Source organism: Crocodylus porosus, unplaced genomic scaffold (genome assembly GCF_001723895.1).
Source record: "Crocodylus porosus isolate Cpor-Errol unplaced genomic scaffold, CroPor_comp1, whole genome shotgun sequence".
Classification (NCBI taxonomy): Eukaryota; Metazoa; Chordata; order Crocodylia; family Crocodylidae; genus Crocodylus; species Crocodylus porosus.
This window is the reverse complement of record NW_017728947.1, coordinates 14,886,002-14,912,727: the sequence shown is the minus strand read 5'-3', so window position 1 is coordinate 14,912,727 and position 26,726 is coordinate 14,886,002. Positions and strand designations below refer to the sequence as shown.

The following is a 26,726-nucleotide window of genomic DNA, read 5'->3' as shown; positions in this document are numbered from 1 at the left end:
GCACAGCCCCGGTCCAGCCCCCCCACCAGGAGGAAGCCAGCACAGCCCCCAGCCCTGAGCCCGCAGTGGGCAGCCCACTTTTGCCCTGCACACAACTCTAGGGGGTACATGCCTCCCTGGGGCGTGCATGTAGCAACAGGGCCCGCCCTTCCTGTGCCTCCCAAACATGCATCCCGCAGCTCTGTCCTGCACCCTGCCTCTGACCCTGCCCCATTCCCTCCTCACCGTAGGATCCTCGATCTGCCCCTTCTCCCCACCCCCAGCTTACGGGCCTGCTGCTCTCCAAGCTGCCAGGCTGCATTCCTGCCCACGTGCATGCTGTGGCTGCACACATGTATGGGGCATTTATCAGTGACATTATCAGCCACACTGGCCAATAAAAGCTGATTTCCGATAATGTCAATTTTCCTTTTATCAGTGCCAATATGATATGGACAAATATATTGGTGCATCTCTAGTAGGGACAGGGGCAGTTCCTTGGTTGGGAAGCAGGGTGGCTCCTCAGCTTGCTGCTAACCTGCAGGCAGGCTCTATTTCCTCCTCTCCTGCCCCTCACCAGACAGGTGAACATCTGTTGGGTTGAGGGGGTGCTCCCACTCATGGGACTTTATTTGTCAGCACCCACTAAATGCAGAATTTTTTTTCCTTTCTGAATCTAAAGGCTTTTTTTTTTAGGCACCTAGCTGGTTTGGGCCCTTCCTTTGCACTGTTGACATCTGAGCAAATGTAGTAGGCTGTGCATTGTCTGGGCACATACATGAGTATAAATCTGGGAAACAGAAGCAGAAGACAAGGAGGACAATAGCCCTCCCATGGTTTAGTGCCAATAACTGTGTGGTTCAGGTACTCACCCAGGAAGTAAGAAACCCAGGCTCTAGCTGGCAAGATCAGCAGTGCCCAGAGACCTGGCTTTCAAGCTAAGTGCCTTGACCAACCTGCAGAGCCAAATTTTGCATTTTAGATGTTTCCCTTATACGATGAATAGTCTTGGTATAGTTTATCTTTGGAAATCTGAATGCATTTCGTAGCAGGGTTTAATACAAGCCCTATTAGATTTCTTGTTCTGCTGGAGGACTAGAAACTCTGTTTTTTCTCCTTTAAAAAGGGCCTGAAAATTTCAGCCTACCATCTTTTTATTTTCATTGTGCTTCTAAATTTATCCTCAGTTTTTGTTTCCTAAAACACCAGTTTACAATCTAGATTGCTGAATTGTTTTTGTATTCTTAATTTCTTTTCAACCACACTTTAAAGCGGTGGTGACCCATTTGCTTTTTATTTTGGATGAAATCCTGATATTCTAACTTTATTTTAAATGCTATTATTTTAAATCGTTGCCATACCACAGGTCAAGCACTATCCATGGTTTTCTAGGGTAGCAGCCATCTCACTGAACTACACACCCTCTAAATTGCTCTCTTCCTCCTGGCCCCTCTACTTCCCTCTCTTGGCCACCTAGTAGGAAAACTTCTGAAGTCTGTACTGTACATTAAACTATCAGTTTCCATTCAAGTCCAGATCTTTTCATTTTTAAACTTGCATTTTTGCTTAAGCTTTAGCAAAACCTCTTCTATCTTGGTAATTGTAGAAGGCTGTGGGAATGAAAAGCTAGTGATACTACGCTACAACAATACTGTAGGTTCAGCCAAGTTTGATTGGCTGGGAAATTGAAAACTAACAATTGTTAAAGACTGACCTCATGATTTTGTTTTCTTAACATTCTTACACAAATATATAATGTGACACATGTGCGATTCTAATATGCTATGACACACGTTGACATCATCTGAAAAAAGGTCTTAAATATAATTTGTCAGTTGACTTTTCTGCTTACATATTAAATGCTAGTAGTCTCCCCTGGAAGTATCTGAGAGAGAAAGACTTGATTCATTAAGAATCCCCCCACTACCCATATATCCTGTATGTTACCACACAAATTTTAAGATAGCCCAAAGCTTCCTAACTTGAATTCAGTACATATTTGTTTCAATTAAGGTAAAACCTGATGAAGCAGATATTTTTTGAAGCACTTCAAATACCATTCCAATAAGATGTGTTTCAAATTTAAAGTGCTTCAGTGTCATACAGACAAACGGGTCCTTCCCGTCATGATTATTTCTCATCGTGACTCCTGCATTATCTCTTTTTGACCATGAGAAATGGAGCCTTGTTCCATGCGTATCCATTCACAGTGCTGCTATAAAAATTGTTTTTCTGGTTCATCGGTTCAAGCGTTGCACTCACTTAGATGCATTTCTCTAACAGCTCTCTTCACACACAGCATGAGTAAGTCATCCCTACTTCCTCGCCTGTCCCCTCCACTACTTACCATTTCTTGCACGCTGCTCAAATATTATTGTCTACCTCTGCTCCATTTATAATGCCAGCCTCCATCACCAACATCTACCTTATTGTCTTGTTTAATATCTCTCCTTAAAACTCTCCTCTGCATATTTGCCTACAAGGATCTTAATATTGGTTTGATAAGTTAGTACAGGCTGACTGCTAATTCTCATGCTGGTCAGTGCAGCCTCATTGTTACCTGGTGTTCCTAGAGGTTTCTTTTTGTATCTAGTTATTGTCTCATGTCTAATGTATTTTTTGCTAACTCATTGCATTTGTACAGCACTAATACAATAGGACTTTGATCAGTAGAACTCTTAGGTGCTACCACACTACAAATAATTAGTAATCTTATGAGCCTGGTTAATAGTGTATCCCAAAATATAGCCAAGGGGAGAGTAAGTACTGCAGTTAATCTGACAGTCTATCAGGGCCAATGGACTACAGTGCTATTAATACTAAACGTATTAGTATTACTAAGTGAAATTTGAAATAGCATGCAAAATGTTAACAGTGAGGGTATCTGAAACAAACTGTTAAGGGAAATGGTGGATTCTGTATCTCTTGATTGAAGATATCATATCAAAAAGTTATTGGACTTACATAGGGAGAACCTGTGGAGAAATTTGACCTTTTATGATATGCAAGTCAGACAAGATGATCAAGTGGTGTTTCCTGGATTTCAAATGTTACAAATCAGAGGTAGGTTATATAAATCTGCATCTGAGAGTAACCATCGAAGCAGTAGTGGTATAGAGAGATTCCAAGACAGCTCACAGAGCCAGAACAAAAAATCTAGGGACCCTAGGTTTCTCTGATTAAAAAAAAAAAATCACAAATCTCTGATAAAACCCCCTTGAATCAGTGATTAAAATGAAAGGCCCCTCACTCCCCACCCCCCACAGGTCCCCTGGCCCTGCTGGTGCCCCTAACCCCTCACCCCGACTCCACAGCCCCTTGGCCCTGCTCATGCCCCTCACTCCCCCCATTGCCCCTCCAGCTCTGCTGGTGCCCCTCATCCCCCACCCACAACCCCCTGGCTCCCCAGCCATGCAAGAGGGGGCCCCTGGTTGCCAGGACTATGGGGCCAGTGACCCAGGTCCACAGCCCCCTGCCCCCAGCAGGAGGCAGTGGCTGCTGTAGTGGAGCGGAACCTGGCTCCCACCCTGCTGCCTGCTTCCTGTGGGTTCAGGCAGGGAGGGCATCTCTCTGCCTCTACACGCATGGCCAGGGATGGGACCTGTGCCCCCCAGATCTGTGCATGAGGCAGACATGGGCTGCCCCCTGCAGGCTTAGGCTCCTACCCTGCTGTCCTCCCCCAGGACCTACGCAGCCCAGTGAAGCATGCCAGGGACACCTTGTCCGGGCAGAGTGGAACCAACAGCAGCAAACAGCAGGGTGGGGGCCTGAGCCTGCCAGCAAACAGCCCATGCCCAACCCCTCCCCACACACAGATCTGGTAGGCAGGACTCCCCCCTGCCCCCCTGAGAGTGCACGCAGTGATGGGAAGCTGGTTTCACCAACAGCCCTGTCCCACTCCCTGCCGGGGCCCTGCGGCCATGCATTAGCCCCAAGCCCCAAACCCCACTCACCACCCAACTAGGTAGTAGTCCCAGCCCTGCCCAACTCCCTTCCTCTCTCCCTTCCTATAGGGGCCTCAATCTCCCACTGCCACTTACCTACAGGAGCTGCTCTCCAGGCTGCCTGGCAGCCATATGCATATAAATATACATGGCACCCCCTGCCCGACTGCCCTCCTCCTGCTCCCTTTTAGCTGCTTGAAAGCTGGAACTCTGCCAGCCTGCAGAGAGCTCTTTGCAAAACTTAAAAATCTACAGGTCTCACTGTTCAAATGAGAGACCCACTTTTTCCTCAGAGAAAAGGGAAAATCTATGTTTTTCTTTTTTTTTCCATGGAAAATGGAAAACCCGGATCCCTGGAAATGAGATATCCCAAGGAGACAAGGCAGTCAGAGAAACTTATTAAATTATTATCATTAGTGTTGCATGTTATATGCACATTAACATGGAGACTGAAATTTAAGGCCATTGTCATATTAATTATTTAGTCACTAAAGCAGAGGTCATACTAATGGAAAGGATAAATTTGTTACTTCCGTGGGCTGCTGTGAATATAGTTGCACAAAATTTCTTTTTTACCTAAAGGATCTGCCTCTGTTTTCTTTTTCTTTAGACTATAAAATTGGTAGTAACTCATAACAATAAGTTCATGTGAATTGGCATTTCTTCTTCACCTTTTAAAAATTCAACTGATCCTGAATAATTTTAAATCTTTTCATGGAGCAAGCATATTCAGAAATCACTGCAGCTATGAACAGTGGTCCCAATCATATGAAAACATTCATTTTAGTGAATACATTCCAAAAAGCCTATGAAATAAAAGAGCAATGGATAAAGATGAGAAAAGAGACATTTTAGTGAGTATAGTACGATTCCTGCCAATAAGGAGAACTGTTATTCTAGGGAGAATGATGGAAGTCAGGATTCTTAGGCCACTTCGGACTGGAAGAAAAGCAGAACCTGAAAAATATCAGGGCTAGGATCCAGAATGCCCTAGGTAGACTGAAAAAATAATCTACAACCAGTCAGATAAAATTCAGCAAAGACAAGTACAGTCTTGAATTTGGGACAGAATAATTGCATGCACAAATACAGACTGGGAATGATTGGCTAGGCTACAGTACTGAAGGACCGGGGGCTTATAGCGGAGCATACGTTGAATATGAACCAACAGCGTGCTCTTCTTGCAAAAAAAGCCAACAGCATCTTGGGTTGTATTAACAGGATGTCACTTACAGGTAAAGGGAAGTGAATCTTCCACACTATTCAACACTGGTGCGGCCTCACCTGGAATACTGTGTTTATTTTTGGGCCCCACACTTCAAGTAGAACGTGGACAGATTGGAAGGAGTCCAGTGCAGAGTAGTGGAACTGATTAGGTGCCTGGGAAGTAAGACTCATGAGGAAAGGCTAAAAGAACTAGGGTTATTTAGTCTGAAAAAGAGAAGACTGAAAGGAGAGTTTTGATAACAGTTTTCAAATCCCTGAAGGACAATTATAGAGGATGGAGGTGGGCTTTTCTCTGGCTATAGAGAACAGGACAAAGAGCAATGACCTCAAGTTGCAGCAGAAGAAATTTAGGTTAGAGATTAGGAAGAACTTTCTGACCATGGGTGTGGTCACGCATTGGAACGGGCTACCTAGAGAAGTCATGGAATTTCCATCCTTGAACATTTTCAGGAGCAGGTTAGACAAACACTTGGCTGGCATGGTTTAGTCAGGGATGATCGTGCCTTGACCAAGGAGGGGTCTGTTTCCAGCCCTACTTTCCTATGCTCCTAATAGTTTTAGGGAGCCATTAACTTTGCATTGGGTAGATGTGATAACCTGCAAACTTTCTTCCATTTTGTCTTATTCAGAGACTTCTCCCAAGTTTTTGTTATTTATGCCTTTCCCACATAGTTGCACCCTTCTTTTCCTCTTTGGTCCATCTTATCTATGCAGAGCTGACTTGAGGAGGATGTGGGGCCCAGGACAAATCAGCCCATGTGGGGCCCTGCCCCCTCTCCAATCTGGGCCCCGGACCCAAAGAAGCTGCCGCCGCTGATGCCAGTGGCAGCATCTGCAGTAGGGGGCAGGTAGCGAGTGGCTGCACACAGAGCTGCCGCTGCTCCACCCTGCTCTGTGGCCCCCCCCCAGCACAGGGCCTGGGGCAGTTGCCCCAATTTGTACCCCCTTAGGGACGGCCCTGTATATATGTCTTCTGAAATTCAAGTAATGACCTATATAGTATCTTGATTTTCCCTACTGGTAGAAAGTTTAGTTACAGAAGCATATTCACACCTGCTCCTGTAGTAACAAAGTGAAATACACATTGGTACATTTTTACCTTGTGAAATTTTACAAATGAAAATATTTTCTGTTAATATTGTACATTGGTCATTCTCCAGAAAGCCAAAAGGAAGAGTAGCCCATGTAAGCCTTGGGCATGAATGAAACTGGGAGAATCCAGTATGAGCAAATAGATGACTTTGGGAACAGTCTGAGAGAATGGTTATCTCTGTGGTATATGCCTGGAATCATCTATGTATGTCAGATACTCAGTGAAATGAAATAGTTATATGTCATGCCGCTCTTCAGTCTTCCCAGAAGTAAAAATATCATTTAGTGTTTAGAATAACTACGAACTAGCAATTAAATAAAAATAAACTGGCCAAAGTTAAGTAGTCGTTTCCTTACTGAGTTGCAGTATGTGGCAATATCTCAGTTTTTCACCCTGGGGAAAACTACCTTGCTTCTTGGAGGCAGTGGGGTGACAAGCACTGGAGAGCAGTGGGAAGGGATGGGACAGAAGGAGGCAAGGCAGTATTACCTGCCCCAGAGACTCAAAGACCCTGGCTGCTGCTTCTGTCTCTCCATACCCAGCTCATACAGTTGGAGGAGTAGCTGCTGCTGTGCCTCCTATACTGCCCCTTCTCCCCCACAATTACACTGCTGGCCTAACAACAAAATTAGGGTTTTTTGAAGCTCCAAATCTAAAAGAACATTTTTCGATATTTCACTTCAGTATCCTGCAAGCTTATTCAAGTCTTAAACTGTTAATAACATTTCTTAATGTCATAAAAACAAAGTTGGAAAAGTTACAATGAAGGGTTTTGGGGAGTGATTTCGAACAGAACTTCACTTAAAAGATGCAGATTCTCAGGTCATTAAGCATAAGTATAACCCAGATATGACTGAAGTTGGACTTCATTTTCTACAAACTAAACATTCTATACTTGTAGTAAAGAAAAGTTTTGTCTTTGTGCAAAAATTGCATTTAATCCTAAAAGGTTATGTATGGTGCTGTTTTCAGTAGTGGGCATATTTTCCACCTGAGCCACTGCATATTATTACTTTTTATTTGTCTATGTTCCAAGATATCATGTTGCTAATATATGAAATATTGATACTTTAATGTAAGATGTTATATTTTTGGTTGCAGGAGAATCCAAATCCTCATACAGCTTTCCAGAAAGTCCCACGGCCCACTGAGGGATCCCATTTGCGAGTTCACATCCTTCCTTTTCCCAAGATTAATGAGAGCCGGGTTCAGGAGCTTATCCAAGAAGGCATTGCTAAGAACCAAAGTGCACCACCTGCTACTCGTCTAGAAAAGAAATGTGTGGTTCCTGCTGGTCCACCTGTTGGTATGTTCCCTTGATAACTAGTTTTTATCTTTGAATCCATGGTAGAATGGAAGTCTCTACTTAAAGTAAAATGTATCATAGAAATTTAACTGGGTGGGCAGAAAGTATGGAAAGAATTCCTATTTTAATTACTTGAGAGTATAATTAATGTATCAAGGAATCTGGTTCTCAATTTACTAATTAGGTAATGAGTTGATTTAAAAAGTTCTGGAAGTTCAGTACCTTAAAAATCTTGGAATAAATGAAAGTAAAAGTTTTCTAAATAAATGAGAAACTTGCCTTGACTTCATTAAATTGTAGCCTTCTCCTTGTACAGCTTATTACATTAATTCTTTTTTCTTTTATTTGTTATGTCAGCACATGCAGGAACTAGTTCATTTTATGTGGGCGGAAAAAGCCTGTTTTGTTCCTATGTCTATGGCGTGGCATTCTCTTCTGTGTAGAAAGAGAGAGGAAAGAGAATGAGAATGATAGATCTTAAATACTAAAGTTTCTTGTGAGTTCAAAACAAAGGCTGTCTTAAAGAATCTCTAAAATTGAAATGAAACGAGATTCTAGGTAGGAGGTCAGTGTTGGAAATTTTCATTGCAAACTATGGATTCTTTTAGATCAGCAGTGCACAGACTTTTGACTCCACAGGCCAAATAAATGTGCAGGGCTAGTCCATGGACTGGATTGGTTACCATGTTGCCCCATGTTGCATAGGTTCTCCCTATGCAAGTCCAATAACTTTTTGATATGATATCTTCAATCAAGAGATACAGAATCCACCATTTCCCTTAACAGTTTGTTTCAGATACCCCCACTGTTAACATTTTGCATGCTATTGGTTACCATGTTGCAGATTGGACCCTGGGACTCTCCGCCCAGCCCCAATCCTGACTGCATTGGGAAAGTTCATAACCCAGTCCTAATGGATAGAGGATGGGTGGAGGTGACATTGGGGCCCTGGGTCCCAAACTTGGCTGGGTGGAGGTGGCTTGGGGGTCCATACCCCTTCCCGTCCATCTGGGATCAGGCTTTGCAGGGTCTGTACTACCCCCACCTGGCCAGGATCATGTTCTGGGAGCTCTGCCTAGGCACTGCTTGCCAGAATCAGGCCCTCTGCCACCCTGCACACTCTATGTAGCATGCAGGGCCATGACTCACAGGCTTCCTGCAGATCCCTGGGGAGCCCAGCAGGCTGAATGACTTGGCGCAGGGGGTCAGATCTGCGCAGGGGGCTTTAGATTCTTGATTCTTCTGAGAAACTCTTTTAGAGAATGGCAAGTTGTGAATTAATAAGGTTAACTTAAGTTTCTTTTATCAGGAAACCTTTTATTGAATAATCAAAAGAAAGGTCTCTTCTAAGGGACAGATACAATCTAAATGAATTCTGCACTGTCTGCAGGAAAATATGAATGCTCCAAATATGTTTGTGTTTGTTTGCATGCTTTTGAGTGGAAGATACTCTCATGAAAATTATGGATATTAATAGAAAGATGCATCAGGCTGCATAGAAGACATGCTTTCTTTAATGAATGCTATGATGGAAACATTGATACCAAACTCTGCATTTAGTTTGAAATGGTTTACATGTTTTGTTTATTTAAAGGCTAGGTAAATGTGGAACCCTACAATTACTTTACTTACAGCAGATGAGAAAATAAGTTTTAACAATTGTATTTTTTTGGTTTTAAAACTTAGAAAAGCTAGCAAATTCAGCATAGCAAATATGTTTTTGTAAGGAGACTAGATTCTTAGAAAAGAAAAAGTTAAACACAAATGAAATGTGAGTTAAACATATGATTAACATAGTAAAACAAAGTTGAAGAAAAGATTATATACTAATTCAGTAAGTTGCTGTAAGAAGATGGAAATAGACTTCACTTTTTCATGCCATAGTGGTTAAGATTGTGATCTTGAAAAAACAATCTGTTTGTATGTTAACACAATTATATTTAGTTTCTTGAGTCAGAATCTGGCTGTCTATAAAACAACCAAAACCAGAAATAGAGACCCAGTTAAAATTCAGAGCACCATCACAAGTCAATACAGTCGAGGTGAATTAAGAAAAACAAGAATAAGCAAATATTTTTAAAGGCTACTTCAGTTTCTAATATGTTTCTCACATGTGTCTAAGGTCAACTGACTTGAAGAAATGTTAAGAATTTTGTGACTACTCTCTACTTGCCATAAAACTGATCCACAGTATACTTTTCCTTCCTCCGTAGTTTCTATAATGGAAAAGGGAAGTACAGTTTTCAACAGTGCACAAAGGCTTGAAGTTGTTAGAAACTGCATCTCATTCATATTTGAAAATAAATTTTTGGAGACTGAAAAGGTAATTAAAAAAGTTAACTTTCCTGTTAAGTTTCTGAAACTTGTTTTTCTAATGTTCATTTACTGTTTCATTCATTGAAATGAATAATAACACATGTAAGCAGTAAACCCACAAAATTGTTTAAATCCAGTCTGTATGCTTGTGTGTAGATGCGCCTTCTAAGGGCCTGTTTATAATATTTAGTGAATTCATGTTCATTTTTGCCTAATCATATTGACTCTATTCACCTAATATTATTTTCCATATGGGTTTTTAAAAGTTCATGAAACAGAAAAGTTCCAGTTACAAAGAATGTAAACAAAACACAGACCTAGTGACATCGTTATTTGCCACAGGTCCTCTTTTGAACTTTTCAGTGAAGCTAATTCCTATATATTACAAAAATTATACTGTTAATACAGTGTATAGTGTTTAGGATTGTATTTAAATAGTTGGCTTGTTCACTGTTAATAAAATGTGTGACCTTCCAGAATTGTTATACTTGGCATTGTTATTATTTCTGCCTCTAGGTATGGCTAATTGTATGGATTTTATCCATGGAATTTTACAGCTATTAATTCCACACCATATCATTTTTTTTACGTAAAGTTTAGGAAAGAAAGCCAAGTGAATTGTAACTTTAATCCAAAAAACAAAGCTAGAGGTTTGTTTCTGTTTTTTCAGTTCTGCATGCATCTGTGTGTGTCTGTCTCTTGTGTGTATGTGTGAAATACATTTCATGCAACTTAGACTTCCTCACCTGCATCCTACATTCTTCCTACAAATCTTTCTTTTCTGAGTTTTTTCCTAATACTCCAAAACTCTAAGTATCATCAAACAGCTGTACTTAAGAGCTGGAGGAAGGAGTAACGCTATAAATTTTAACTGCGTTCACATTCATTAGATTCGGTGGAATTTGCTTTCCAAATTTTACAAAACTGTTCATGCTAGACAGTATTAAGTTGTGGACTAGAAGCAGTTTTAGTCTGTTTCCTCAAGATCCATTGTGAATTCAGTCCTAGCATCTGCCATTTGTAGGCTAATATATTGTGCTGTCTGGAAAGATTGTTGGGAAATCTGTTGAGATTTCTAAAAATTTAGGAGCTATGTAAATACTTTGTGGATCATTTCAAGCCTGTACAGCAGAATTATTTAGCTGGTACTCTTGGATTTGTAAGTGAAGAGGAAATGGAAAAAGTACCAGTAAAAGAATTCTCTCAAATATTTTTCAAATAGATTCCTCCTATAAACTATGTATGTTTTAGAGAATGCAAGATGGCATGCTATAATGATCCTGTAGCACAAAGTGCCTAATACATTTGTAGTTCTACTGCTTGTGAGAAATGTGTCCATCCGAAAATCATGCTGAAAACTCACCATATCAGGACACATGTTCAGTAGGTTTTAATAGGCATTACTTATGCTAGTTTAAGACCTGGCCCTTCTTGTGTTCCTTCTGTTCCAGAGAAACAGGATGTTCACCCTCATTTGCACAAGAATCTGACTCCAGTTTTATATTTGTTTTATTACTGGCCTCAACATTTCTTCTGCTTAGAGATTTAGTAGGACTTTTATGCTGTTTATTAATGATGCATACAAAAAAAAACCAGGGAGAGCTTAAAGCTTAGTAACTGGGTTAGCTTGTGTTATGTTAAAATGAGAGTCTGATGATGAAGTTTTGAATTCATTTTGGAGTTTTTATTTATTAAATCGTTGTTTGCAATGTCTCGACAGAGAATTAATGACAGTCAATATTTATTGGCCCTTCATTTCACTGAGGTTAGATTTTCTTGTCTGTAGACTTTGCCTGCTACACTGAGGGCCCTAAAAGGAAAGGCAGCTCGACAGTGCCTGACACGGGAGTTAAGCCTTCATGTTAAGCAAAATCGAGCAATATTGGACCATCAGCAGTTTGACTACATTGTGAGGATGATGAACTGTACTTTACAGGTACATTACATTTATTTTTATGTCCTTTTACAGATCTCCTTTGTTATTTTAAATAAAACAATGTTAATGATGATGTAGAAAAAACATCATAATGTCATTGGGGAACAGTATACTGTAGAAAATGTAGCATATTACCTGTCAGTGGAGTTTTTAGCTGTTTTGCAGCTGAGATGATAATGAGCCAAGATCCACATTGCTCTGGCCAACTGTATCTGTATTTGGAAAGTAGTCTACATGATGTCAAAGCCTCCTTTCCATTTGTATTGGAAAAAGTGGGTTTTTTCTTTTAAAAATTTAATTAAAAAAATAACCATGGTCCCAACCTCCATAGAAATTGTTATTCAAAACAGTCTTAGTTGATCTGGAGCTAAGTCTGTAGGTCTGTTTAGCTAATCTGCTTTCTATATTATATGAGCTAGCTTGTGTGTTCTTTTATGCCCCTGCACAGTGATATTCACCGATTCTAAGCAGTGCTATCCAGTTGGATAAAAGCACAAGTCCTTCCACTAGCCAGTGAATTTTGCCAGTTCATTGATACAATATCATTTAGAGCAGTGGTTCTCAACCTTTTTTGTACCGGGACCCGTTTACCAAGAACAATGGCTTGTCCTGACCCACACCCCCTGGTCCTGCTGGTGCTTGACCCACAGTCCCCTGCCCCCTTGGGCCCTAGTGATGCCCCTCACTCCCGATTCACAGTCCTCTGCCCCGCCAGCCCTGCCAGAGGGGGCCCCAGCTGCCTCTGTCCTGCTCAGGCCAGAGCATGAGCAGTGAGCGTGGGCCCCACATGTAGCGGCACTGACTCTTGCCTCCGGGCCAGGCACACAGCTCCTCATTGTGAAAAACTGCCCCCCCTCCTTCCCCTGCTGAAGGGCCAGTCATCTTCTCCCCCACACCCTGCTCCCCGTGCCCTGCTGCCTGGCCACTGTCCCCAGTGCCAGCAGGTAGATGTATGTGTGCATTCCATCCCTCACTTCCCATTCAGTTTTCTGCGTCCAGTTGCTGGGGCTGCTCCCATGACCCAGGCTCACTCTGTGCTGGCACCATGCGTCTGCACATGCAGATGCACACATGCCTGTTGCCTCCAATCACCCCAAGCAGTGACTTGTAGACTGGAATGCTGGCAGCCTGCAAGGTGAAACCCATGCTTTCTCTGTTTTTTCTGAGGAATATTCCCTTTTGAATATTCACCAGTTGAGAAATCCTGATTTAGAGTATCACCTTTAACAGCTGAACTTCAGTAGAGAAGTGAATTTGCCATCTTGCATGTCAAAGACAGTCAAAGTGTTTCATAGCAAGAATTATTTGCTAAAGAGAAATTGTTGGCTCCATTGTAAAAATATTAGCTTTTTTCCACAAAAGTGATTTGGTTTAATATACATGAGTTCCTGTCTTCCATTATGCAGTAATAGCTTCCCCAATCCATTTCCAAGCTGCTGATACAGGTATGGTCTAGTTAATGAAACATGGAGTTTTTTCTTTACACTTGTACAGTTAGTTTTTGATAAAGCTTTCGCCAACCGCTACAAAACATTAAATTTACCCTCTCACTCAACAGGCCTCATTTGCAACAAAAGAAAAGTAAATCTGCAGAGCTTTTGACAGTAAATGCTAATTACAGTATCAGTGCAAAAATGGTCAGTGGAGAAGAAAAGTATAGTCTTTGTTACCCAGATTTATGCTGGAGCTTCTGTTTGTTATTTGTGATATCCTCATGTGTTAAAGGTGCTTTCCAAGTCTATTTTTAGTTTGCTTAGGCAATGAACTGAACAATAAATATTTAAAATGCATCGTATAATGAATAGCCAAAGTCTCAATAGCCAGTTCTAGTAAAAATAAATAAAATAGATAGCTCATGATTTTTTACCTTTATGTGAACAGTTGAACCTTCAGTGTTTCAGCCTATAATCTAAATGCAATAATTGTTTTACATTTAGAATGTGATATTTGTTGTGAGTAATTGTATCTCTAACATTTTATGCCTTTTGAAACTATAAAAGATTTAAGTTACGGTGTAATATGTATTTTAAAAAGAGAAGGAAAAGCCCTCCAAATACCAGCTTTTTAGGTTCTTTAATACAGGGGAGCAAACATGTTTGTCAGTTTGAATTCTGATAGCTACTTCTTTTAAGGATGTTCTTAGTATAAGATCTTACATTGGGATTTGATTCTTATAAATACCATATTTGCTCAAATTTAAGACACGTGTTTTTGTCCCCAGTCAGCATGGGGCAGGAAGGAGCTCTTCAACTTACATTCACATACAAGGAAACCTCATTAAATATATTGTCTATCATTAAACTGCTGCCGGAAGCAACATGTGCTCAGTAATGGAAACTGACTAGGAAGTTGACTAAGTGCAACTGATACTGAGCGTGACTATAAAGCACATGGCCCATATTGGGCAAACATTTTTTTTTTGAGAAAAAGTTTCATGTTCCAAGTCAAATCAGCTATATCAGTTCCAAGTCTGTGAGTAACTGAAAAACCGTAGTTGACCTTACTGCTGGCAAACATCCTCCACCTCTGCCTAGGACTTCCAGATCCTTTGGCGGGCATCCTACATGCAGGCCCAAGCCTTGAAGCTTGGGGTTCAGATGCCCCTGAGTTTTGCTTGCTCTCAACCATATGGCTGCAGGAGCAAGCTCTAGGGAAGAGTCTCCCATTTCTGTAAAGATGGCATGTATCTGCGATCCTCCCATTGAAATCTGGCCAGTGGGAAGCTAACTATGAGGCTATCACAGGGAGTCCTGTCCACAAGCAGGCAAGGGTGCAACTCTCCACTACACAGTGCCATTTTAATTGTGTTACCTTAGTAGAGTACTTCCCCTGCCACCATCGTGGTCATGGTGCATGATGATAAGAACCTAGCACAATCTAAATAAGATATATTGTGGTGCCCATTGTGTTCAGTCCCCCTCAGGACTGACTCTTTTTCAAATCATGGTGAGCTACTACATTGCATACATTTTTACTTCCTCATTCCCACAGCTAAGCTGTGCCTTTCTTTTCCATTTCCAATTATTTTTCACCATCCTTATGTCTGGGAAATGTCACCAAATGGGGTCCCAAACATTTCATCCAGAACCCCTCTGTTGGACTCTCTCTCAACCTGGTACATATGATTAGTGTGACTCCACCCTCAATGAGGTAAAGCCAAACTAGGTTGTCCTGCACCTCATCTACAAATAATTTTTTAAAAGAATCCCTGGACCTGTGACAAGAACAACTAGTTCCAGACATGAGTAGGGGCTAATTAATACATGGATCCTTTGTGGAGGGTATCTGGAGTACACTCCCATGTTGAGCAGTGCTGAGCTGTGGGGTAACCATGGCTTGAAATACTGTTGACTGTGCTGTGGCACAGCCCAATGAACTATATGGGAAATCATGAAATTGGCTTTAGATTCATATCATGCATTGTTAGTACTGAATATAAAAAGGTACAAAAGTGCTGTTTTAAAGTGTGTTTATGGAATACCCATGCAAAAACTTGCAGTACTTTCAAAAAAGGGTAAAATGCATTAGTTTTGGATGAACTAAGTCTATGGGTACCCATAGTAATGTGCCTATGTGCACATCGAGACCCGTATTTGCACTGTCTCTGCAAATTACAATGGGCCTGTTTATCAAAATCAGTGTTTTCAGATATGCCCTCACTTCCATGTGCTCTCAGGTAGAGTAGGGTCTGACAGTAAAGGGGGTGGAAACGGCCTACAGGGTGGAACAAGTGGCGGGGGGGGCGAGGGGAAGGGAGCCACCTGATCCCTCCCCACCCCCCATATCTGTTTTTACTGCTTTCGCAAAGCAAATCTCCAATAATTAGATTCTACATCTGGAAACTTATAACAAATTTATACATTTTCCATATATATAATTTAATTCTTGGGGGGGGTTCTTATATTCAGGGTCATTTTATATTTGGTAGATAAGATGAATATACTGTGAAAGGATTCATAAAGAAAATTTTAGCACGTATGTTTTCAGAAGGATTAAAAGAATACTCAGGTTCATCCCTATAGTTTAGGATGTATAATATCTTTTTCCAGTGTTGTATATCATTTGTCAAACTTAGTAGTGTATTTTTTGTTGACTTTGTTGTAAATGTAAGTAAATATAAAGTGTGTTCTGATAATTTGAATATGAATCATCACAGTGTCCAACTAGCAGCCCACAGGCTATATGTAGTCCTCAAGGGGTTAGATTGTGGCCCCCAAGTTCCTCCAACTGTAGCAGCAGAAACTGGAGGCTCTGGGCTCCCCACCTTCCTCTGGATTTTGCTTCCTGCCTCACTGCAAGGGGTAAGACACAGAGGTATGATGCAGTCCATGTATTGGGGAACCCCATTGCATGTGGCACTGGTAGAGTGGAAGAGCCCACACCTGGGGAAATGAAGGTGAGGCTAGGGTACCTGCGCCTGTATGCTTGGTGCAGTGGGAGGTAGAAAATACCCATGTGCCCAGTGCAATGAAGGGTGGGTAAGGACTGCCTATGCACCTGATGCAGGAGGAGTAGGGACTGCCTGCATGCCCAGTGTAGTTGGGGTTAGGAAGCACTCATGTGCCCAATGCAGCAGGGAGTAGAGAGTGCCTGCTTGCCTAGTACAGCAAGGAGCAGGGACTGCCCTTGTCCCTGGTACAACAAGGAGTAGGGGGAGTGTCCATGTGCCCAGTACAGTGGCAGTAAAAATTGCCCACATGCCTGTTGCAACTGGGAGTAAGGAGCACCCACACGCTCAGTGCTTCAGGAAGCTCCTTGCCCCACTGATGCTACCTGCAGGATGTACAGCCCTCAGCCACTAAATTGGACAGCCCTGATGTACTGCATTTGTCATAGTTAAAACTCCAGAAGTAGTATTCTTCACATCTCAAACACTTGCTAATATTGAATGTTCTACAAAGGCCTTTTCCAGTTATGCCTAGGCTCAGAGGTGATAACCTAGCTTTTAATCTGTTATTTATGACCATCATCGGGTTTATCAATTTTTATGGGTTTTTTGAGCAACAATGTACTTTTCAGGGTCTAAATTAACATTCTGAACATTTTTACTAAAGCACTGAGAGTTCCATGGCAGAGAGTCCAAACATCTGTAATTTGGTTTTAGATGAGAAATATTAAAGTCAAAATGAGCAAAAATCTAGATAATAGTTATTCAAAAACCTTAAATAATAATTATTGCTGTCCGTATCCCAGAGATGCTCTGTCCTAAACATAGGGGGTTTGCCAAAATACATAAGACAGCATATGATTACCACTTCGAGTTTGTTTATTTCCATTATCCAGCTGTTTTTATGCCAATTCAATAAAAAATGGTTTACAAAACACATATCCCATCTCCTGTGCATTTGTCTGTCACTCAAAAGTAAGATCAGCTCATAAACCTGCCTAAATACTTCCATTCACTTGGAACATGGAAATAATTACATGGAAATAGCTGTTTGAAACACTATCTATTTCCAAATTTGAAGAGATGGGAGTTGTTTAAACTGATTTATGAGGTGATGTCTGTTTGATAGTTGTCTGTGTAGGATTGTGCATATTTATGTTAAACATAAGTTTTTGTATAATTACTCTGTTGAAAGATTTTTTTTCTATAATGCTGACTATAAACAATTGATGTTCCTTGCCATTCTATCACTGCTTTTAAAATGCAGGGATTCTTAGGCAAAGCAGCTCAATGCAAGCATGTTTTCGGGAGTAAATCTATACCAGTTCCTGGAGGGGAAAGCATGTAAAAAAGTTGCAGGGAAGAATACAGACCTCTAGTGTTTGGGTGAGAAAAGGGTAGAAATGTAGCCTATGGATTAACAAACTATGCTAATGAAATGGGCAAGTGGCCTGTGTAGCAAGAACGCATTCTGAAGTCTCTACTATTCTTCAGAAGCATAATTAAAAGCTACAGAGTAGCTGCTTCTAGGATCATGCCTGGCACAGGGAGGGCATGTGCTGCCCCTAAGATTGGCTGGTGCTGGTGCTGCCACCAGCATCTGCAGGCGGTTGCCACTCGCCCCCCACACACACACACACACACCCCCACTGCCAACACCATTGCAGCTGCCTGCGGGCAGTCCCCACTCGGCCCACCCGCGCTGCCAATTAACTATGGCGCACTAAAGAGATCTAACCAGCTATAAAGTTATTGCTGGAAAACGTATAATAACTTTATAGCTGGGTTCTATCAAGGCTTAATTTGTATGTGTAACCTATGCCCTTGCGGCTAGGAGCCCCATCAGCTGATTGGAGCTCCCAGCTCAGAGAGCCCACGTGCCTAAGAAGTTCTAGCTGACAGGGCTTCCAGCTGCGGGGGAGACTGCATTTGCTGTGATCTCTTAGCCACAGGATCACACCATGCACCCCTACTAGGGGAACACCGATAAAGATTTTTTTGGCCGATACTGATTATTAGCTAGCCATATCAGTCGATACTGATCCAATTGGTGATATGCAGCCCCTCAGCTTGAAGAGCAGCATACAGCTGGTAAGTCTGTGTAGGGGAAGGGGTGTGGGGCAGATTGAGGACCCCACAGTGAGGGAGGGAGTGTAGCTGGGGCAGGGGCAGAGCTCAGGATGGAGCCATGGGTGTGGAGGGAGGGTTTGGCTCTCCACCAGTGTGCACACCACTGGGGACAGCATCGGGGCATGTGCTGCCCAGATTTGTGCTCAGGGAGAGAGCAGGTTGCCCGCTGCAGGCTCAAGGCCAGGGGCTATGCTGGCTCTTACTGGTGGGGGGCTGAGCTGGGCAGCAGTAGTGCTGGGAGGGGGCTTAAGGGGTGGGCTACAGCCACCCCAAAATTCACCATAGCACCCTTGTAGCCCTACACTCCCAGCACCACTTCCTGCCATGTCCCACCCCTGCCTGCCCTGAGCCCAGCTCCTCTACTGGGAAGAAGCCGATGCAGCCTTTGGTCCTGGGCCCACAGCAGGCAGTCCACCCTCGCCCCACACGCACATGACACCCATGCCTCCCTGGGGGTGTGCATAGCCTCCAGAAGCTGCCCCCTGGATAAACCACCCATGGCTCCATCCCCACCCTTGCCTGGGTAGGCAGCCCCAGCCTCAGCCCCACTCCCTCCCTCAGTGTGGGGGCCTCAGTCTACGCCCCCATGCCCCTTCTGCCCCATACCTCTTCCCCCCACGGACTTACTGGTCGGAGGTTGCTCTCCAAGATGCCAGGCTGCATTCCTCGCTGTGTACATATTGTGGCTGTGCACATGGAAATGGCGTTTATTGGTGACATTATTGGCTACACTGGTCAAAAAAAACCAATTGCCAATAATGTCAGTTTTCCTTTTATTGGTGCCGATAAGATATGGACTGATATATCGGTGTACCTCTATCTAACCCCCACAGCTGAGAGATCACAGCAGCTGGTCTTTCAGCTGCAGGGATGAGTGGTGTATTGTATTGCAGCTGGGAGCCCTGTCTGCTGAGGAGGCTTCCAGCCACAGGAATTTGCATTATGAGATCTGATTTGTGATCCATGTATATGAAGCATGGCAGGAGGCGTGATTGTGTGGACCATGCATTAGATCCCATTGTGCCTTTACCTGCACATGCAGAGGGGCCCCCAGTTATACTGTGCTGCTTCTTGCAGGTTAGTGTTTCTGTAGCACTGCACGCTGGCTAATTTGTATTTGTTGTTGTTGTTGGCAGTCCCCTTATTCAAGGATCTTTCATTGATGAGTCTTGAGTTGACTTTATAGTCCAATCCTTGAGCCACTGACCCATCCACGGAAGTTGCAGTTCTGAAGGGGCAGATAGGCTGTAGGCCAGGATTTCTCTCCTCGGCTCCTTTCCTTCCTCTGCTCTCTCTTCTTTGCTTTCAGGGTGAGACGCTTTATCTCAAAACATGCAGCCACTTGTTTGAAGTTGCGGTGCCATTGGAGTTGGTCAGGAGTAAGCTCCTCCCAAGTCTTGACTTTAGCAGTCATTTTCTTGAGGTATGCCTTCAATGTGTCCCTGTAGCGTCCCCTATGGCCACTGTGAGATCTGAGGCCATTACTAAGCTGGGAGCAGAGCACTTGTTTTGGGAGTCAAGAGTTAGACTTTTGCACACAACATCCAGCCCAGTAAAGTTGGTGCTTGAGGATTCCCAATTTAATGCTGCTAACATTGGCTTCAGCAGGGATGCTGGCATTTATGCAGTGATTTTCCTATTTCATTTGGAAGTTTTTCTGGAGGCATTGTGAGACTCTTGAGATAATGATGGTAGGTCACCCATGTTTCATGTCTGTAGAGGAAAGTGGGGGCGGGGAGTGACTGCATTGTAGATCTGGATCTTGATGTTTTTTCCATAGATTGCAATGAATAAAGACACCAAAGCAGTTCCCCAAAGTAGGCATTCGCTTTGCAGATCCTGTGCTGATTTAATATTCACTCTCCGAGAGGAGGCTACCAAAGTAGAGGAAGTGCTTGATTACCTCCAGGGTCTTTTCCTCAATGGTAATTTGGAGAAGGGAGTCGCATTTGAAGCCCAGGGCAGGCTGATAGAGCACTATAGTCTTCTTGATGTTGAAAAAGAGGCCCAAAGTTCTGTTGGCTTCTTCAAAAAGATCCAATGTGGTCTGGAGGTTATTTCTTAAAATGTGGTACCTACAATGATTTAGATTTGTGGTATTTTCATTAATACAGTTCATGCTCTCATAAGTAAAAAGTTACTGTAATTTTGCAAGTTGATGATAATTGAGATTTAAGATGTGAATGCTTTTATTTAAAAGAAGTTAGAATACATTACTACCGTAACAGATTTAAGTCTTTTTGTGAGTTCATGGACTATGGGCTCTAACTCAAGGCTGCTTACACTAGTGGACTTTAATATAGTGGCTTTTATTGTATTGGTAAAATAAAGAATATAGCAACAGATACTGAGTTTTGTACTTCAGTTCTTTCCTTTCTTATAAGTTATTTGGACTTCCTTCAAAATCAATCTTCCAAAGTGAAGTGTGTGTTTCTGTTGTAAAACTTACTGCACTGTTGTAGTTCGGGAAAATACCATGTAGAGGAATGCTACAAAGGCAAAAATTGCACGTGCAAGGACATAGAGTAAAAAATGATAACTATTAGTAGAATCCTACATGGTACTCCAAGATCTGAGTGATGGCTTAAGCAAGATGTGAAATTTAAGTTAAAAGTGAAACTGGTCATAGTACTTAAATTGCGTCTGTGCATAAAACATATTTATTACAGTTTAAGGGTGAATTGCCATCACTGCTTCATAGTATTTCATTATAATATTAATATACTGGACAGTTTTGCTATTACCACTATCTAGCATCAGTTTTAGGAGCCTCAGTACAGATACCAAGTTTTAAATCAGTGTTACTATTGGAGGACTCCAAACAGTTTAGCGTGCTAATTTGTGATATAAAATATAAATAGGTTAATGTATTTTTTTCTTTAGTGCATGCAAAATGGGGAAAGTGTTGACTTGACATGTGCCAGATCAACGCTTGGGATCTCAATATTGCACTATTAGGTGGGAGGGTGAGACACAAATTACACACACACACACACACACACACACACACAGAGCACGTATGACACTATGGGTACACACACAAACACACCCTTCAGTGACAGTGTGTGTTAACACTAGGGGGCGCTTGGGGGTTATTGGGGTGCTTGGTGACTGGGGGCTCTTGGAGCCCTGGGCGGAGGAGGCGGTGAAGATGGGCCATGAACCCAAGAGAGCAGAGGCAGCGGAGGTGGAGGTAGGAAGCTGTGGTGTGGGGGAAGAGCTGATAGAGAAGCCAAAGAGGCAGCGGGGAAAACTGGGGTAGAGAGCCAGGAGATGGAGGCAGATAAGAGCTGGGGAAAGAAAGCTGAAAGCCAGGAGGTGGAGGTGGTGGAGCAGCGGTGAGCTGGGGGAGCAGGAAGCCGGCAGAGAAGCTGGGAGATCAGGAGAGGTGGAGGTGATAGAGCAGCAGTGAGCTTGGGGGAGCAGGAAACTGGCAGAGAAGCCAGGAGGTCATCAAGACAAAACCCAACTCAGGGATCCAAAAGTATCAGTTTTATTAGGCAACACACTATACAGCCCACAATGTTATTAGTGTGTACACACACACACACACACACACACACACACACACACACGTAGCAGGAGGCAAAAGGCTTGGTAGAGAGGGATTGAAGTCAAGGTATAAAGAAACAGAATTCAGGTTTCTTGCTTGGAGGAAAGATGTGGGTGATAGCTACCTATCCCAGGCCGAAAGTTGATCCTTGTTGGTCAGTCAGGGTCTTCTCCAGCGAGGTGTTGTCCAGAGGGGGTCACCGCAGGGCTTGGTGGATAGGTGGTGTGGCGTAATGCTGGTTCGGATAGAGAAGGTGTCCCAAGGATGTCACATTCTACCACCCCTTTTATATGAGTGGGCTACCTGTGACTCCTGTGGGGAGGACATGCCCAGGCAAGGGCTGGTCCTGTTCAGATGAAGTCATGCAGTTCCAGGTGTCCTCACTGTCCGCTGGGATGCAATGGTGGAGTTGCTGGTTTCTATTCTATTCTTTATTTCCATGTTGTTGTTTTCTCAAAGGGTCTTTATCTTTTCAAATAATTGGGATAAATAATAAATGTCTCTGGTCCTGGGAGTAGGTGTGTGGTTTCAGAGACAGTCAATGCAAGGTGATGGTAGGGTTGTTAAGTTGATGGTTCAGTCATTCAGCAGGAGCTATTTTTAGGCCTGCTACCATTATGTCTTGAGCATTCTCATTCACTCTCATTCATCCAGGAACCAATTTACATGGGAAGGGTAGGTATGAGTCACAGTTGCAACACAATTACAATAGGGCATGCCTGAGCAGAGGACACAAGATGGAGACTTGACATTATTTTGGCTAACTTACAGAAACAGGCCTAAATCATACAATATCAATATAAAACATTAAAAAATCAATACAGATATAATAGGAATATAATATAAAACAGTAAAAATCATTATGAAAATAATAAGGCACTTTTTACAACAATACATGGACAAAAAGGGGCTTGTTACGGTAGTGGCATACAAAAGCTTATCCTATGTTTTAACTTAACTATGCTATATCATAACTACTTACAAGGGACAGAGAGGGCAGAGAGAAAGTCAGAAACAGTTGAGGAAGGGGTGGGAATGTATTTTTCATAGATTTCATAGACAGTAGGGCTGGCAGGGACCTCAGAAGATCATTGAGTCCAGCCCCCTGCCCGAGGGCAGGAAGTCAGCTGGGGTCATAGGATCCCAGCAAGATAAGCATCCAATTTACTCTTGAAGGTGTTCAAAGTAGGTGCTTGAACCACCTCCGATGGCAGGCTGTTCCAGACCTTGGGGGCTCGGACAGTAAAGAAATTCCTCCTTATGTCCAACCTGAAACAGTCATGTAGTAGTTTATGACTGTTTGACCTCGACATCCCTTGGCGTGCTCTGGTGAACAAACGTTCCCCCAGGTACTGCTGGTCACCCCTGATAAACTTATAGGTGGCCATCAGATCACCCCTGAGCCTGCGCTTTTCCATTGGCCTTCTTCCAGTCTTCAAGCACTACACCAGAGCACCAGGAGTTTTCAAAGATCTGTGCCAGAGGCTGGGCTATGATGCTAGCCAGCTCCTTGAGTACCCTGGGGTGTAGATTGTCAGGGCCGGCTGACTTGAAGGTATCCAGCCTCTCAAGGTGTTCCTTCACAAGGTCAGCATTGATGGAGGGCAGGGGATCTCCCTCACCCGGACCTCCCTGTCCCATAGCGAGCATGGGCATCCCATGGGACTGATGAAAGACAGACGCAAAGTACCCATTTAATAGGTTGGCTTTTTCCTGAGTGTCAGTTGACCCATCTGGTTCAGCAGGGGTCCAAAGTTGCCCTTGCTTTTCCTCCGGCTCCCCACATATCTGAAAAAGGACTTTTTAGTGTCCTTGATGCTCAAAGCTAGTTGGAGTTCAGTTGCAGCCTTGGCTTTCCTGGTTTGCTCCCTGCAGGACCGGACCAGTGCAGAATATTCCTCCTTGGAGGTGAATCCCATCCTCCATCCTTTGTAGGCCCTTCTTTTTAGCCTCTGGAGGTCTGCTAGATCCCTGGAGAGCCAGGGGGGCTGCTGTGCCCTCTTGCTGTCTTTCCTCTGAGACAGACTAGAATTAGCTTGCACAGTGAGGATTGCTCCCTTGAGCAGCAGCCACTCTTCCTGAACTCCCCTCCCCTGGGGTTGTGGTCCCGTAGGGCCTCACTGACAAGCCTCCTGAGCTTGTCAGAGTCAGCTTTTCTGAAGTCAAGGACTTCCGTGTTGCTGACTGACTTGCCAGCTTTACGGTGGATGGTGAAGGTGATCAGCTCATGGTCGCTGTCACCCAGCTTCCCATCGATCACTAGGTCACCGATTAGGTCATCCCCCAGTTGCCAGTACCAGGTCAAGCAGTGCTTTACCTCTCATTGGCCTGTAGACTTCTTGAGTCAGGTAGAGGTCATCCATGCATGATAGGAAGCTTTGCGACCGCTCGGATTTTGCTGAGGGAACCTCCCACAAGATGTGTGGGTACTTGAAGTCCCGCATGACAACCATGGTCCTGGAGCATGCGGCCCCAGCTAGTTCCCAGGTGAACTCCTGGTCAAGCTCTTGACTTTGGGTGGGTCTGTAGTAGACTCCCACCGTTGTGTCCCCTGTGCCATGTTCCCCATGAATTTTAACCCAGAGGGTCTCCAGTCATCCACGCTGGTCGCCAACATCAGCTTGCAGGGACACGTAACTTTCCTTAACCTAGAGAGCTACACCCCCACCCCTTTTATCTACTCGATCCCTCCTGTACAGGGTATAGCCATCTATACCTATGGTCCAGTCATGGGTGGAGTCCCACCAGGTCTCCGTTATCCCTATGATATCGTAATTATTTGCATTAAGCAGGAGGAACTCGTCCTCCTGCTTATTCCCCAAGCTCCTGGCATTTGTGTATAGGCCCCTTGGGGGCTCTTGCCTTGCCCACAGATTGTACTGGGGCAAGGGTGGGCTCCCTTAAATGCCTTGGCCTGCTGGCTTTGCAAGGCTCAGCGGACCAGCAGTGGCGGTAGCAAGCTTAGTTTAAAGCCCGGTGGAGCAGGTCAGCCAGTCTGGCTGAGAAGAGCCTCCTCCCCAGCAGAGAGAGGTGGGAGGCCATCTCTTCCCAACAGCTCACTGCCTCTCTCTCCAAAGAGCAGGCTGTGGTCATAGAAGCCAAAGCCTTCCTGATGACACCAGCGCCTCAGTCTTTGGTTAACTACCTGGATCTTCCTCTCCCTCCTCAGCCCATACCCCAAGGCTGGGAGGATCAAAGAGAACACCACCTGTGCCCCTAGACCCTTTAGCCCCGCTCCCAAATCCCTGTAGTGCCTCATGACCCGGCTGGGAGCGCTCCAAGCTGTGTCATTGGTACCCACATGAATAAGGAGCATGGGAATAGTGGTCTGTGGGCTGGAGGACCTTAGAGATCTTCATCCTTAGGGATGTCTCAGATGTGGGTCCCCGGGAAGCGGCAGACTTCCTGGGCTAAGGCGTTGGGGTGGCAGATTACTTCCTTATTTTAAATAATAATTAAAAAAAGAAGAAAAACCTGGGAGGGGGTTGCTACTAAAGAATGCATTAATATATTTACTTTCACCTATCACTAGTCCTCTATACATAGTATTTGTATGTGTACTACTTCTATTAGAATATTGTGTCCATTTGTGGTGTCAGCAAGCAGGCACTTTGATCCTTTTCCTCTTCTTCAGTTCTCAATATTGTTTTCTAAAATATTTCAAACTTATTTTAAAAATAGAAGTATTATGAACTTGATCCTTTTCATCTCTCTCTTCCTATGGGTCTCTTTTCTAAGGATTTTAGTGGGTCACACATAGCGTGAGTCAGCAACATGATGCTTTGCAACAAAAGCAAATGCAGCTTGGGTAGTATTAAAAGAAGTTTTGCATTCAAAATATAGGAAACAATAGTGCAATATGATGCTGGTTAGGGCTGTGCAAAGCTTCGGTCCCTGATTCGATTCAGTGGAGATTTGGCTCAATTTGGTGGCCGAATCTCCAAATCGGAATTGAATCAAGAGACCCTTTAATCTCTCTGAATCGTATCAGAACCCTCCGAATTGATTCAGAGAGATTCGGAAAGATTCGGAGATTCAGCTATAGACACAGCTTTAAATATTTTTTCTACATACCTCAAGGTAGCAGGGGGCTCATGAATGCTGTGATGCTGAGACGGATGGTGCGTCCCACAGGAGTGCAGGGGGCTCACCAGCATGCTCGGCAGCAGACCTGGAATTGGACCTGAAGCACTTCTGATCCACTTCCAGGTCTGTCGGGGAGCATGCCAGGGGCACCCCTTGCAGCCCCCTGGCCTGGAGTTGGTGCCTCCTGGGTCTGGGGGGGCACCCAGGGTTGATCACCATGCACGGGGGGGGGCCCTGCATGCTCCCCAGCAGACCCAGAAGTGGATCAGAACAACTTCCAATCCACTTCTGGGTTTGCCGCCGAGCACGCAGGGGAGCCCCCCTGCGCTCCTGTGAGATGCTCCATCCACCCCAGTGTTTACAAGCCACGCCTAGGTATGTAAAAAAAACATTTAAAGCTATGTCTGTGGCTGAATCGCTAGTTCTCTGAAGCAACATCAAATCTTCAGGTTCAACCAAATCGAATCGAGGACGGCTGTCTGAATCAACGAATTGAATCACTGTCCCTGATTCAGGCTGAATCTGAATCAAATATGGCTTGTTTCACACACCCCTAATGCTGGTTACTCCTCAGATGGAGTTTTGTGTCTAAATTTGGTACTTCCTTATAAGGATGTCCAAAGACTGGAGAGAATCCAGAATCCAGAATAAATGTCATATATCTTGACTTCAAAAAAGCTTTTGATCTGGTATCCCATGATCACCTCTTGGCCAAACTGCCCAGTTGTGGCTTTGGCTCCACCACGATCCGCTGGCTGGGAAATTGGCT

General features: G+C 43.7%; 1 protein-coding gene across 4 annotated transcripts in view; it reads left to right on the top strand.

Moving 5' to 3' along the window:
• Window positions 1-26,726, top strand: part of SBF2 (SET binding factor 2) — a 489,875-nt gene that overhangs the window by 294,959 nt on the left and 168,190 nt on the right. For all 4 annotated transcript variants that reach the window (XM_019551418.1, XM_019551417.1, XM_019551415.1 and 1 more), the window contains 3 exons: window positions 7,345-7,549; window positions 9,763-9,872; window positions 11,652-11,801. In XM_019551418.1, coding sequence (XP_019406963.1) covers window positions 7,345-7,549; window positions 9,763-9,872; window positions 11,652-11,801 — 465 coding nt within the window. The remainder of the gene's footprint in view (window positions 1-7,344; window positions 7,550-9,762; window positions 9,873-11,651; window positions 11,802-26,726) is intronic.